General features: G+C 35.6%; 2 protein-coding genes across 13 annotated transcripts in view; one reads left to right on the forward strand and one right to left on the reverse strand.

Moving 5' to 3' along the window:
- Window positions 1-238: 238 nt before the first annotated feature.
- LOC124405289 (UPF0598 protein CG30010) lies at window positions 239-2,227 on the reverse strand. Its single transcript, XM_046880081.1, has 4 exons — window positions 1,912-2,227; window positions 1,277-1,325; window positions 657-877; window positions 239-537 (listed from the first exon to the last, which is right to left on the reverse strand). Exons 1-4 carry the CDS (start codon window positions 2,137-2,139, stop codon window positions 301-303), a joined length of 735 nt encoding a protein of 244 aa, XP_046736037.1. The 5' UTR covers window positions 2,140-2,227; the 3' UTR covers window positions 239-300.
- A 994-nt stretch (window positions 2,228-3,221) lies between these two features.
- Window positions 3,222-14,902, forward strand: part of LOC124405283 (katanin p80 WD40 repeat-containing subunit B1) — a 41,926-nt gene continuing 30,245 nt past the window's right edge. For 9 of the 12 annotated variants that reach the window (XR_006929086.1, XR_006929083.1, XR_006929084.1 and 6 more), the window contains exons 1-13: window positions 3,222-3,642; window positions 4,214-4,344; window positions 5,355-5,699; window positions 6,642-6,832; window positions 7,077-7,227; window positions 7,310-7,473; window positions 7,615-7,736; window positions 8,595-8,648; window positions 8,883-9,360; window positions 9,499-9,778; window positions 9,991-10,167; window positions 10,288-10,364; window positions 10,448-10,522. Coding sequence is in view for 4 of the 12 variants with exons in the window: in XM_046880070.1 (XP_046736026.1) it covers window positions 3,609-3,642; window positions 4,214-4,344; window positions 5,355-5,699; window positions 6,642-6,832; window positions 7,077-7,227; window positions 7,310-7,473; window positions 7,615-7,736; window positions 8,595-8,648; window positions 8,883-9,360; window positions 9,499-9,778; window positions 9,991-10,167; window positions 10,288-10,364; window positions 10,448-10,522 (2,279 nt within the window). In the remaining 8 variants the exon portion in view is untranslated. Of the gene's footprint in view, window positions 3,643-4,213; window positions 4,345-5,354; window positions 5,700-6,641; window positions 6,833-7,076; window positions 7,228-7,309; window positions 7,474-7,614; window positions 7,737-8,594; window positions 8,649-8,882; window positions 9,361-9,498; window positions 9,779-9,990; window positions 10,168-10,287; window positions 10,365-10,447; window positions 10,523-14,672; window positions 14,749-14,902 lie in introns of those variants that run through there. The other 3 variants (XM_046880069.1, XM_046880067.1, XM_046880068.1) reach the window with 3 other exon arrangements.

Consider the following 14,902-nt stretch of genomic DNA (forward strand, 5'->3'; position numbering starts at 1 on the left):
GTCTAATATGATACTTCATTTTTTAGTAGAAAAATTACCATCATTTCATGGTTCAGTCTACAAATTTTTAAACTTAACAAATGCAGAGCTAAGAATAAATGATTTTTCAATTTATTATTTCGCAATTTTTTTTAGGAAACTAAAAATCACTTCAGTCATATCTCTATTAGACTCTGCTGTGCTTAAAGCTTTTCTGCGAATGTTTCTTCTTCTCGACAATGCCAACTCTCATATTTTCAAATGTATACTTTAAACGAATTGCAACAAAATGACAGTAAAAATAATTAGTTTAATAATTTGTCACAGATCTTTTTTTGTAATTTTTTCATGCCATTCGGAATCCAGATCATATCTATTACTGTCCCAAGAAAAATGCGTTGGACTTTGTTCTTCGCCGTTGTGGAATTCAAAGTATTTGCTAAATTCTATTGCCAGCTTAGATCGCACCAAGCCTATGCCACCAGCAATTATTGGTGCAGGATGATAAACTCGTCCAGTTTCCATGCTCATGAAGATTTTTGCTGGCTCAAAAGGAACCTGTGATCATAACCAACATTCACATGTGAGCAGATTTATTAATTTTCCATTTATGGTCTAAGCCCAAATTTAGGTTTTCCTTGATGTAAAAGATGGACAGAAAAAGAAAACCTACAAACCGTTAGTAACTCATCAGCATGTGCATAACTAAATTGATTTTTCACTACTCCAGTATCTAAGTCTTCCTTTCGAATAACATGTGTAAACACGATTGGCAGATCATCACATCTGACAAAATTTCGTTCTCTTCCACATAGTGACAGGTAGGGAAAATCATTCATGTAACGGCCAGTTTCATTTTTACGAAGTCTTTTGAAGAAGAATGCCAAAAACTTTTTTTCTGAAATTTAATAAATCAATTTGCCAGACTGCTTCCAAGATAAATCGTTGAAAAAGGTTCACATGGATTAGATTTATTTTATTTCAAACTTATAAGAATTTGACAACAAATGCATACAAGCTAGAAATACTATGTTTGTATTTTTATGTGAATTGTTCCCATTTTCAAGAAAATTTGGCTTGGAATTTAGAGCAGAGATTGAATTAACTGATCTCTACACTAGAGATCTCTATACTAAAGATCAGTGTTGAAATCTGCGAGTGTTTGATTTATTAACTGTTAATACGTTTTAGATCAATTACAAATCAATGTGTGAAACAGTCGCAGATTCTTGTCTCTCGTTTATTTTAATTGTTGTTTTAATCTATTCAATACAAGTCAGAGATATATGATACGCACCTTTAAAACAAGAGGTAAAGTTCTTCATTCGAGAATCATCAAGAAATAACTGTCAATTTGAAAAATAAACCAATTTTATACATGCAGCTCTGGAGACCATATAAAATATTTTGAAATTCAACCAATATTCAATATGTTAAAAAGATCTTTATTCAAGTAAAAAACAACATCCACTGAAACCATTACAGGTATTCAACTGGAACCAATAAATGTGAAAATATTGGAACAGTCTTAACTTATTTTGCTCTGATTGAATTTTTTTCAATGTAATGTCTATGTACCGTAGATCTGTATCAGTAAGATCAGTGGGGAGATCTACATATATGGCACCTAGCAGTTAGCTTGGATTTGTTGTTAGAAGTATTAATTGTGAATAAAAACGTTGACTTCCATGGCTGGAAAAGTCGTTTATAGTTAATCTCAAAATATTCGAAAATCTTTGTAGGATAAATGTGTGGAAAATTTTCTGAAGACAGTTCGCAATTTTGCCGGAACATTTCAAAACCTGTTTAAACGGCTGCAAATTACTCGTTAAATTCAGGAGCCTCTACGGCGTTTCATCGTAATAGCAGCATCCACAGAAATAGAGATACCGATCATAGTTCTGATTCGGATTCAATTAGTATCACACCCACCATTCCTTGGTGATCGATGTAATAGAAATATTCCCGAATACGAGGTTCGGGCGATTGTCCTTGCGTATAAGAGACAAGAGTTCTTCTGCTGAGTGTACATGTTGGACGCAGACGGTGATTTGATAGGTATTTATAGAACGAACAAAAGTCAGAATAAGTCATTAATCTACTGTTTGAAAGGGATTTGAGATTCAACATTAGGTGAAAAACTGTTTGAGAACGATACATCGAGCAATATGAATAAGAAACTGCTATGCTATGTCAGAATGTTTACATAAGAGGCATGAGTGATATGGGGACGTTAGGAATATTTTCAGCCCCCCCTCCCCTCCCCCCGATTTCGTAGCGCCCTCTGGCACAAAGTAGTTTCTTGGAACTAATTTTCGACTGCATGTCGGTAACCAACTAATATCAGAGAGTAATACTCTGCCGTATTTAGTATTTACTCGGAGCCACTCGGAGCATATCAGAAAGTGGGCGAAGAAGAGAGAGAGAGAGAGGGGTATATGCCGGTTAACACATGATTGGTCAATGCGTTGCCTCTCAGCCAATCAAATGCAGAGTGAGAGAGACGGAGAATCTCAAGTATATATATCGCTCTCTCAACACTTTGGCTGCAGTCTTCGCCAGGTTGTCGACATGGAGCTATCTCCAGTAGTATATGCTCTAAGGGTATTTAGCATCACGAACGCATTGGACAATGACTGCCAGGTTCTGCTCTCAGCCGACAACCGTATTTTTGTGATGTCATTACTCCACGAATAATCTGTGCGTCATTGGTTCAGACGTTGACTGAAGATATGTCAACAGTTCAGCATTGATGACGACGTCGTGTCATTCTGTAATAACTTCATACTTTGACGTACGTCCTTTACATAATGTGTTCCTGAATTTTTATCTCTTAATTATTACGCTAGTATTAAATTGAATTTCTTTCTCGACTCTTGTCGTTCATGAGAGAATTTAAAGACTGTCAATCCCGGGTAAATTTTCGGAACAAGTACTCAGCGGGTAAGTGGGCCTGAGGCCATAAGAAGCTGCGTTAGTGATTCGGTAGCTTCTTTATCGGTCGGAGTCATTGAACATGCGATTTTGTAAGATACAACAAAACCTCATCAGGGCAACCGTCTTTGGTGTCTTTAACAAGTTGCAGTCGACGCACTTGTGTTTCTCTCTGTGAAATCTTATGAAAAATCAAACAACAGCTATCAATGGTTTTGAAGAATTGGTTTATCTCTTCAACTGAATCATATTTTGTGCCCCGAGATTGCGCGAAACCATGCGCGAGACTAACGTCGTTCTGGTCGTTACTATCGATCTTTAAGTCTCGAATATCGTGATTTGAGTATCGACGTTGAGCAGCTGAGTTCGTGTATTCCACAGATGGAATTGTATGTCAAGGAGAGGATTGATACAGAGAAATGAGATACAACAAACGTGTAAATCAAGATATTACCTAAAGAAGACGCGGAAAAACATAACTGGATAGAATTTCTGCAGGCTGAACCATAACATAGCCAGAGGTTTCTCACTGTGTTTATGATCGACGTTAATAATAGACGACACAAGAGAATTAGTAAAAATGCACCGTTCTAAATCGACCAAGAAAAAATTCTCCCCATCAAAACCAGTAAAACGTCAAACGAACACTGTTCCTAAATAATTTTTTATTCATTCTATCATTTTTTACACCGAAAATGGCTTCGTCAACAAAGAGATCCTGGAAATTACGTGAGTCACTTTACATATTCAATCGTATCTTATTACTTGTCAATATTTTTATTCAATTTTGTATCTACATGAGATTTGTCCACAGCTAACCTTTCACATTTTTCACATTAAAATCATTCAAAATCTCATTTTGATATTTACTACGGTTACTTCGGTAAAGTCATGTTTTTTCAGTGACCATAACCTTGAACTTTCTCCAAAATTAATTTGAATCATTCTATGTAAAATTCGAGTAGTACGAACCCGTACCTTGTAGCAAAAAAATTTGGTCAATAAAATTCAATTTTGCAAGTAGATAATTTAGCAGACAGTTTGCAATCTTTATTTTTACCGTCAAATTGTAAATGGCATTTCTGTGGAAAATTCCTATAAACTTTCAGACACGTTCAGTGAGCCACACAGGCTGTATGTCTCAACAATTCTTCGCTTTGAGTCCCTACAGTATTTTGACAAATCAGACTATCCCTAAAATAATGCTTGCAAAGACTACTGAAGCCAGTCTAATTAATATCAAAGAAACCAATTGAAAAAGCTGTTTCAAACAAATTTTTTTATACTTCTATTCTCGCAGAGGATTTTGCTGCTCATGCATCAAACGTCAACTGTCTAGCGTTGGGTCACAAATCTGGTCGAGTTTTAGTTACCGGCGGTGATGATCGTAAAGTCAACTTATGGGCCGTTGGAAAGCACAACTGTATTATGGTGAGTAACCACTACTAACTGTATGATGAGTCTTGTTAGCTGATCAACAATTATTATTAACAATGTAAAGCATTGCACAGGGCTTAATATAACAAATTCACAGATTTCAAACCTTTCTTTATTTTTTATCATCAATATTTATTTCCAATCCAATTTTAAAATCATTTTCTTGGCAAGTAACAATGATAGTAATAAAAAACTGACAAGTTGCGTCAAATTATTATGAAAAATTTCTTTTTTAAATGGTGCTTACACTAAATTCTATCCGTATTAGAATCATAGATAATTGAATTTTTTTTTCAAACTGCAATATCAGGATCCATAGTATTCTTCATATAGCTGTATTTTTATTCCAGAATTTTGTCAACAACTAGACGTATAAAAGTAGAATAAGTAGAAATTATAAAATGGTTATTCTATGTAGGACTGCAATGTAGACCCGATTCCTTTACCAACATGGACCATTGTTTACAAGGCTCAAAGTATTCAAGTACGTTAGAGTTACTCAACTTTACGTCTATTTAGTGACGTTACAAATCACTATTTAAATCCTAGATCCTTATCTGTGATGGATGATTTTACATCACTGCAGGTATTGGTATCAGTAGTAATACTACCTGATTACTGAAATAGTAACAATGTCTTTTTCCCCTTTGCCGAAACGAAATGGCCTAGGCTGATATAATTTCTCAATTTAGCTAAACAGTGATACTTTTCGTTATTTTATGCATCTTTATCAATCAGCTACAATGACTAAAGTCTTGATTGATACATACTATTTCTTCTTTGGTCTTATATCTACCTCAATGAACATTCCACTCCATTAATAGTGAACTTCGGATGTTTTGTTTTCTTTTTTTGTGCCGCCACACAGGTCCTCATTGGCAAATGAATTTCACATACTGAATTTTCAGATTTCAAAACTCAATTCAACGTGAAATCTTACTTCAGCAGCTGCTTTAGTCGTCGTTCTGTTTTTTTACTAGATCATTTTTAAAATCCGTTTTCAGAGCCTGAGTGGACATGCGACAGCAATAGAATGTGTTCGTTTCGGTCAAACGGAAGACTTAGTTTGCGCTGGATCACAGACTGGTGTGCTGAAAATTTGGGATCTAGAGCATGCAAAGCTTGCCAGAACTCTGACGGGGCATGGAAATGGTATTAGATGCATGGATTTTCACCCCTATGGAGAATTATTAACGTCAGGAAGTCTGGACAAGGCAATAAAGCTGTGGGATATGAGAAGAAAGGGCTGTATATTTACTTACAAAGGCCATACAGATACTGTCAATAGCTTAAAATTTAGTCCAGACGGACAGTGGATAGCCAGTGCTGGAGCAGAAGGCAAAGTCAAGGTAAACATGCTAAGGATTAATGCAAAAATATTGTAAATAGATATTTCTGAATCGTTTAAAGTAAATTTTTTTCAATTAGTATAATAAACAAAAGTTTACACTTCATTATCTCAGGCTTGATGACTTCCTTAGTTAATCAATCAAGAATGATTCATAAGCTCTTTCAAAAAAGTTATTTTCATACTGAGTACCTGCCAATTTAAAATTCGTTGGTGCTGAAGCTCTATAATTTATTTATGTTATAATCGAAACAGTCACGTAAATTTTATATGAAAATGTTTACTTTATTTTTGAATAAAGAAAATATCATTTATTTACCGAAAGTTTCAAGGTACTGTTGACAGGACTTAAAAAATATGCAATGTACAAAGTCAGTTAGGTGTTATGTAAATTTGACAATTTTTTTTTCTTCAACTTCCATTAGTGAGTGACTCAATTCTTGACCGTATTTGTGTGATTTATGGAAATGACTCTATCAAAATTCATCAGGTACAAGCTCTGCTATCCAAGTATTGATGTTACGACTTGTAACAGGCTAATAACGTTAGAAAATTTTAAGTAATACACATAAATTTGAATTAACTTAGTTTTACATTAAAATTCCTCTGTTGATACGGAATCTCAGTTTGGTATCAGATATTTTCCTCCAAATTTTCTACTTGAACACCCTTAGATTATTGACAATAACCAATAAACTCTGCAATTTCCTTACATGAGTATTTTGGCTCAAATAAGCGTAATTTACTGATACTACCTCTTTTCTACTAACATTTCTTCTATCTCCAGACTGTCACATTGCTTACAGTTTTGTCACACACTCGCAGTTTTAACTCAAGACTTTTCTTGAGTTCAGTCAGACTTTATGGATTCAATCTAATGTTCATTTTTCATATATTCATTAGTTTTATTAGTCAATAACTATTTCTTCTCCTGGTTTTTCAGCTCTGGGACCTGAGAGCAGGAAAGCAATTGAGAGAGTTTTCCGAACACAAAGGCTCGGTAACAACTGTTGAATTCCATCCTCATGAATTTCTTTTAGCCAGTGGCAGTACGGATCGCACTGTCCATTTCTGGGATTTAGAATCATTTCAATTAGTCTCTTCCACGGAACAATCGCAGTCCACCGCAATAAGGTGAACTTGAATACATTGATACATTGACAGAAACGAAGTATATAAATCATTGTCAATTCTACATGCATGAATGGCATTTATTCAATAATTAATTAATAAAATGGTATTTAGATTATTTTTTTTCATTCTGTTGTTTAATTACACTGTAGTGAATGGATATCGATTGAAAGGCTTACGGACCATTACAGACCAAATAATGTGCAATAATTAATTGTCTATATTATAAACAATGTTTTCTATCCAGGAGTCTCTACTTTAGTCAAGGCGGAGAGTGTCTTTTTGCTGGTAGTCAGGATATTTTGAAGGTCTATGGGTGGGAACCAACACGAACACTTGACTCGGTACCAACAGGTTGGGGAAAGGTTCAAGATATAGCTGTTGCACAAAATCAATTGGTAAATTCACTTAAATATTACTGAGAAGTGGTTTTGAATGAATTTTTTTCGTTAAATTGATGAAATTTTTATCGCCTTCTAGATTGGAGCTTCTTTTCACATAGCAAATGTTGTCCTGTTTGTTTGCGATTTAAAAAAAGTTGCCCCATTCGGAGGCACCCCTACACCTGGGTCACCCTTTAGTCACGGCAACTCGTTGAGGAAAAGTTTTTCCAAAGAGAGACCTCCCGAATTGAAGAAGCACAAGTAATGAATTTTTTTCATACATTTAAATGCTCAATTTTTTTTTTGTTTCAGTCTATTTTTTCTGTACTTTTACTTTGTAGTAATATGAAAATCGTTTATCCTGATAGTAACCTTGCATTTGCTTATTTTCTTGATTAATAGATTAGACGTTAAAACAATAGAGGAAGCGGATAAATCTGGTACAGATCCTGAGGATGAAGTGATGCTAGCTGAAATACCGAATGTCACAGATTACAGAGATGTCTTTCAACCAAACAGGTCTTGTAAGTATTTCACTGTATGTGTTGTATAAATTGATGTAACGTGTTTTGTTTAGTCTTCTTACAATTAGTTGTCAGCATTCCTGATCTCAAGGTTGACGTACTAGGGTTTTGAACTTATTATTGTTACAATCAAAAGTAATATATATAATAAAAGTATATATAAAATCAATATACACACAAGAAGTACTGTGGCTTTCGGGAGAACTTTGGTGATGAATAAATTATACCTTTTCTTTTTAATGAAGAACCTTTGAATATCTTGTTACTTCAAACAAATGTTGACTAGAAATGTCACTGTACAAAAAACATACACATGTGTACAGTAATAACTTAAAGCTAACAACTAACTGTGCATATTTATATATATTCCAGTTTTTTGTGGTCATTATAAAATTATATGCTACGTCCATAGTTCGGAGTTAAAAATTCACTAATAACAAATCTTTTTGTAATAAACCTGATAACAATTTTTGTTCTAAAACGTTTGAAATGTTTTGAGTCAAGTATTATTTACTTTTTATTATGACAAAAGTTTTCGCTCAATCTTTTCTCTCGAAAGTTGGACAAAAAATCAATGACGTTTCATTGAATCCAAATTGATTTTCTTCTTTGATGGTTCAATCAGTCACAAAATTCGAAATGCTGTTCAATTATTCGTCAAATTTTCATCAGTTTCACTTCAATTGGAATTAGTATTAAATTTATGTACATTTTAGTTGCTACTAATCCAACTGGAAATCGAATACTTGCCAAACGTCCCTTCGTTAGAGATCCGTAATGTAATATACAAATTTAGAATATAGTTAGATAGATGTTGTACAGCTTGTGAAACAGCATGCTTTGCATGATATGTTTCAGTATCTCGCACACCTCCCCCTGAACTAGAAGCTTTTGTCGAACCTGAAGAGTTGGGTGAGTCCTAACATAAGTCACTATTCATATACAGAAAACTATGACCCTGGTATATTAATGGTAATTTTAAATGCTACTCAATGTGATGAAGTGATTATTTCATGACGTGTTGGAGTAAGTTCTACTCATGTGGAACGTTGAAATCTAGTCAATGAGCAACACAGTAACAATGTTTCTTCAGAAAATTCCAAGGAGCCTGTAATTATTATTATCAAATTTTTATTGTTGTTCCAGATCCTACACAGCCGCAAATACTTCAAACACTGTCAACATCTTTGTCAAATTTGAATACAAATGAGTTAGACGAAGAGCCACCATCAATAATGAAGCCAGTACCAGTGCGTGTTCATCCCATAAAATCCTCGCCACCAGTCCAGCGTAACTTGATAACTTCTACAAGCCAAATAAGAGCAAATCTCCAGGCAAACAATGCAAGCAAAAACTCTAGAAATATATCAACAATCCCGCCACTTCGGCAAAGTATTACGCCATTGCTTGGCAAGAAAAATGTTGGAAATCAACCCTTAGGACCTCAGAGATCAAACTCAACGTTGACTCCTCGAGTCGCTCCTATGGCTGCCATATCTCCGGTAATGGATGACGGTAAAATTAAAAGTCGAGCGCCTAGCCCAGATTCTCCGAAACATTGTCTGAAGAGACAGAGCAGTTGTAAAGAGAGAGAACAGGGCTATGAAAGTGATTATCCAATTCAGTAAGTGAGGTTTTGTATAATCGATAGAAATTGACTGATCAATATTAATGACTTGATTTTTACTAATTTGTTCAGGCACCAAGTCTGAACTTTCGGAGTTGTATAAAAATATTACATATGTCTTGATGTTCGAAACAGGATAAACAACATCAAACATAGTCCATCCGATCCTGCTTTGAATCGGCCAAACACTGCTCAATCACGATCAACATCGTTAAACAGAAATTTTTCTAGTTCAACTCCTTTATCAGCTCGAAATGCAGTGAAAAAGCAAAATAAAGCTCAAATCCAACCTAATGTAAAGGTTGAAATAAGGGTACCACAACTAAGGCCAGCAGTGGAAGAAAAGGTCAAAGATGAATTTGTTCCAATGATCTCTGACAAACCGAGCGGCCTTGATATGGATGAATTTTTACCGGTAAGGCATCGAGTTTATCGGCATGAAAGAAGTAGAGTTTGGTTTGTTATACAAGATATGAAAAATTAATTTCATCTTATTTTCTTGGAGTGATTAGATTCTCCGTTTTTGGTATAATAACTGCAACCTGTTGCTCGATCTTATCGTTTCAAGTATAGAAAATTGTACTTTGTGATAGTAAAGTTGTAATACCTCCCTCGTTCATTTTTCAGAATAGCTATGGTGGCAGGGCATTGGGTTACTCCCAATTAGGCGTCCTCCCAGAAATGTCAGAAGCTGAAGTACTGAACAGTATGATGCGCGGCTATGAGTCCATGATGGCAGTACTTAACAGTCGTCATAGATCTCTGCAAATCATTTACTCGTTATGGCACAGCAAAGACCTCAAGGTACGACTATAAATATTTGTGAAGAATCAGCCGAAATACGGTTCCTCGCTCAAGAGACAACGTAGGGCATTTGTTGAATTTAAACAGATTTATAATATTCTTTATTTTTACACTTCACAGGCAGCGGTTGACTCGGCAGTAGCAATGAACGATTTGGCCGTTATAGTCGACCTTTTAGGAGTTATTACCCTTAAACCGTATGTATGAACAATACCCGATTTATAGTTTAATCAACACGTGATGATTCTTGAAACAGTGCAGCTTTCAATTTTATTTTCAGAACCATTTGGAATTTAGACCTATGTAATTCTTTGCTTACCTCCATCTGCGATCTACTTCAAAGTAAATACGAAATGTAAGTTGAACAATTAATTTGCAGTCATTTTTCGATTAACACTAAGTTCAGGTGGAGTAATATTTAATTTAAGAAGTACCATTGAAGTGGCCGACACAAGTTCAATAATAAGATTTTATTTTCGTGCAAAATTTTCACGGTATCATATACGAATATTCGAATGCTTATCTTGTTATTGATGAAAACGTGAAGAGGTCGGCAGTTGCGATCTTGTGAATATAATTGCAGAGTGGGAGCAGCACCGGGAAATCAGGGAAATTCATCAAATTCGAATTCAACTCAGGGAAATATTAAGACATATTTCTGTTTTGTTTTTCAAAATTATTTCAGCTTTATTAATAATAATTAACAAAAAACGAATTATCAATTCGTGCGAGATTGAATGATTTTTAGATTTTTAGTTTGATGTAAGATCTGTTTAATTTTATTACACTATTCTCTACAAACTATTCTGAACAGCATTTATATAACCATTTCTGAAAAATAAGAGTAAGTATTAATGGTGAAAGAATGGCAGGGAATTTCGGGAAACAGGCTCTGACAATTAGGAAAATCTCGGGGAATTTTGTAATCCGGTTTCTAGCGCCACCTTGGCAAGATCTTCCTGTCTCAATGGTATCCAAGAAATAAAGAAATACTGCAAAACTTGATCTACGAAGTGGTCATAAAATAAATGCATTTTTTTACAAGTTCAGTAATAATAGAAACACATCACTACATTACTAATATCGATTCGAAATTTTTTCGTTCGTTGTTCGTAAATAGATAATATCTAAATAAAATTGTAGAATAATGCGAAAACTGTACGAATGTGTTTTTGACAAATGTGAGAAAATTTATGCAAGTTCCAGAAAGCAATAGGTTTTCAGTAGTAAAATATCAGCCTAATAATAATTCTCACATCAGATTTTTTATTATACGTATAAAGAAACGGATAAGTTCACATAAATTACCAAATTGATATGTAAAAATTCGTTTCTGTAAAAAAACTTCTGACGAATAGCAACAACTTTTTTTTTCTGTCTTTCACTTCCTCATGCATTTCGAATTGTCATGAAGTGCCGTCACTTCTTGGGGTTAAAAAATCCGACCACATCGTAACGTCCGTATAAACCTTATGAGTTGTAGGACGCGATTGTCTTGCGAATGAACTGCAGACAAAGAAAGACCTAAGGCTTGAGTTATTTTCTTTACGTTCGTCACTTGTTTTTTGATCTTCCATTCGTTTTGTAATTCGGTTTTTTTTCCATATAATTTGATCTTCCAAAATTTGTTGTTTTTGTTCTACCATAATTAATTCGCCTACATGTCGTGAATAAGAGAAACAAAGAGCAAGAGACATCCTTGAAACGTATACCCTTTTCCATTTCTTCCTCCAAACTTTGTCTCTCCGTTCTTCTCCCTGTTACCCTGCGAATCCTTCTCTCCTCTCCTCTTCTCGTCTCTCTCCCTTTAATTTCTTATTCGTCCCCCCGCCTCATCGTCCGTAAAAACGTTCTCTGCTGGGGGGTTACAGGGGATTTCGGTATGGGGAAAGAGAGAAGGGCGAGGGCGAGGGTGAGTGTGAGGGTATTAGGGTTGCGCGTCAATATGTACTCGCGTGTACGTGAGAATAGCGAACGGTTTGAATGCACGTATTACGGGATAGCTCGGGTTGAAACGGGCTGAAGCAGTTCGTATTTTATGATGAGCATAAAGGAGGCGGATATAATTAGCTGAGACAATTGCTTCTGACAACGAGAGGCTGTACGTACGATAGGCAGATGCAAATTCGAGTTCAAATTCAAATACGAAACCTCGAGTTCCCTTTTGTATTCACGGATTGAAATTTGAAGGACATGTGAGACACGGACATATGTTGACACGCGCTTTCTCACTGTCCCATTGCGTCACTCTGCCCGTTTCAAATTTTGTGCATGTGTATATAAAATATCAACAATTTTTTTAATAGACCCTGATAGTCACTTTTAAATATAACGAAATATCATTGGTATTTGTTATTTTTGGCTATTTGATTTTTCTATTTGATCTCTTCTCAAATACAATAAAAATACGTTTTGAGGCTAAAATGATGAAAGCCTGAAATTGTCACGGAACTTTAACAGTCTTCTTCATGCCAGTCATTGAACTTGAATTATTCTAATTTTTGGTCTAGATCTTAAAATGCGTGATTGTACATAACTCGACAATTTATGTTTGGTTTTTTTTATTTGAAAAAGTGCGGAAGCTGTTCACCATTTTTGTTTACCCTTAACGAATATATCCTTTCCTTGATCCGATTGCGAAAGTATGTCTAATGATGAAACAGGTGATCGAGGGAGATTTTGATTTTAATGTTCGCACCTGTGAACCATATTCAAATGCACCTTACCTGTCCCCGCGTTTCCGGATCAAATGTAATTTCAATTAGGCTACCTTAACGCGTGAATGACTCGCTGCTCCTCGGACGAGTGCCGACGATAAGGATACAGTTTAACAACCAGTTGTATAAGGTTACCGACTTCGGTACGGGGGTGAAGATTAGGGTCAGCTGTCAGACGGCCTGCTGCCCAATCGGCAATTAGCTCTATCCACTTTTATGGTATACTGGAACGTGACCCGAGTCCTGTAGGTGCATGCAAGGTTTGAGGACCTTCGGCTCTACGGGGTGTTTCTCCATATTCCATATTTGCCCTGACAAATACTTCACTTATACAAATGTCGGAAAATTGTCAATTGAAAATCCTTACCAACTTCGATTCGACGAAGTTATGCAATACTGACATGACGAAAATACAAGATCCAGGACTTAATTTTTAGTTCACTAGATCCTGGTTGTTACCCAATATAATTACGTAGCATCATTGGTATCCTCTGACTTCGGTGAAACTATGTCCGATGGAGAAATCTGGTGAATCAGTGCGCCAATACTTTTCAGTGTTGGTTTATAGGTACTGTGTGAATCAACAGGATGATCGATTTGAAAAAATCAGCTAGCAGAAAGTAGAGGATAGTAGATGCTTAGTCTGTTTCATTTACTAATAATTTGCTACTCACTATTTGAATGTAAACCGAATTAATCGCGATAAAAATACACTGTTTCTTGTTCGCAAATTTATTTGCCAGTGGTTTGTCGTGTTACAAGAAAAATCCGTTCAACCTTGTTGTGGCTAAATAAACTCGCGTCCTCTGAAATGGATAAACGGTTCAAAATCTTTTGGATACACAACATTTTTTATTGAAATAGAAATGCACTCGATTATCCAACGTGAGCCTGCAATTCGAATCGTTGTTATCAGAAATCACAAAAAACGATCTTTTGACCGCTAGATAGAAGAAAATCTGAAAAAATATTTCCATATCCTTTTCAACTCGGATAATCTCAATCACAGAACGCGGGTTGTCGAATGGTTGCCGATAAGGGTGCCTGAAAACCGCAACGTTTTCCTTTCCTGTCGGGTCGAGAATGCAACGTCATAATGCCGACGCTGCGCGCGGTGAACTCGGTTCACATTTATTTCTACGGAAAGGATCAAGATCTGAGAAATCTGTGTCGTTTATTTTCTTCACGAAAGTCTCTTTCAGAATATGAAAATTCACTGTGGGTGGTTCTCAGTTTAGGGTCACCCCGTATAACGTTTGACCCGCAGCGAAGGTAGAGCCTCCCGTTTGGCTGCAGTCAGTTTAACTGAAGCCTAATTTTCAGCCTGGGTAATTTCAACGGCCCTTTCACGCCGGAAACACAATACGTATAACCGATGCCTTCGCAGCCGTACACAACTCGCTCGTGAAAACGTAATTAAATCATTAAAATAGACGCCGCATCCAGTACAATTCATTTTCAGCTTTATATAGATGTCTTTCCTGGTATTTCCTTGTTTCTGCATCATTTTCATTTACCGTATTTCTTATAATTTGCTTTTACTTTTATTGGAATGTTCAGGTTACGATTCTCAGGTAAAAATGACAATAATTTTTTTTTTTATGTAAGCAGGATATTTCCAGTTACGAATGTTGCATTATTAACTTTTTATGCCTTAAGGTATGACCAAATTAAATGCATCTTTTTGTTTACAATTTTTTTTCCACCCCCCAACGGTATTTATATTTTCTGTATTTTTTATTTTTACTAATCCTTTTTGAACTCTGTATTTCCACGGCTGACGCGCAGATACTACCAGGAAGCAAACATTTATACGCTCTGCAGTCAAGGGGCAACAGCTTGTGACTGACCCAGCTAATTACAAACAAGTTTCGATTTTTTTTCGTTCCTAACAATTTTTCACCTCCATTTTTTCCCGGCTTATCGTTGTTTTTTCTCATGCTGCAGCTCTCGAAATACAGGTTATCGTAACGATTAGAAGTTCTTTCCCCAATAACTTGCAAGATATTGATCGTAAA

The sequence above is a fragment of the Diprion similis genome, chromosome 4, assembly GCF_021155765.1.
Source record: "Diprion similis isolate iyDipSimi1 chromosome 4, iyDipSimi1.1, whole genome shotgun sequence".
Classification (NCBI taxonomy): Eukaryota; Metazoa; Arthropoda; class Insecta; order Hymenoptera; family Diprionidae; genus Diprion; species Diprion similis.

Bases quoted from the DNA above. Each gene is read 5' to 3' on its own strand.
- LOC124405289 (XM_046880081.1), bottom strand. From the start codon at position 2,139: ATGTATCGTTCTCAAACAGTTTTTCACCTAATGTTGAATCTCAAATCC. The intron at 1,326-1,911 runs GTGGGTGTGATA...TCAAATTGACAG, and splicing joins ACATCGATCACCAAGGAATG to TTATTTCTTGATGATTCTCG. The intron at 878-1,276 runs GTGCGTATCATA...ATTAAATTTCAG, and splicing joins CTTTACCTCTTGTTTTAAAG to AAAAAAAGTTTTTGGCATTC.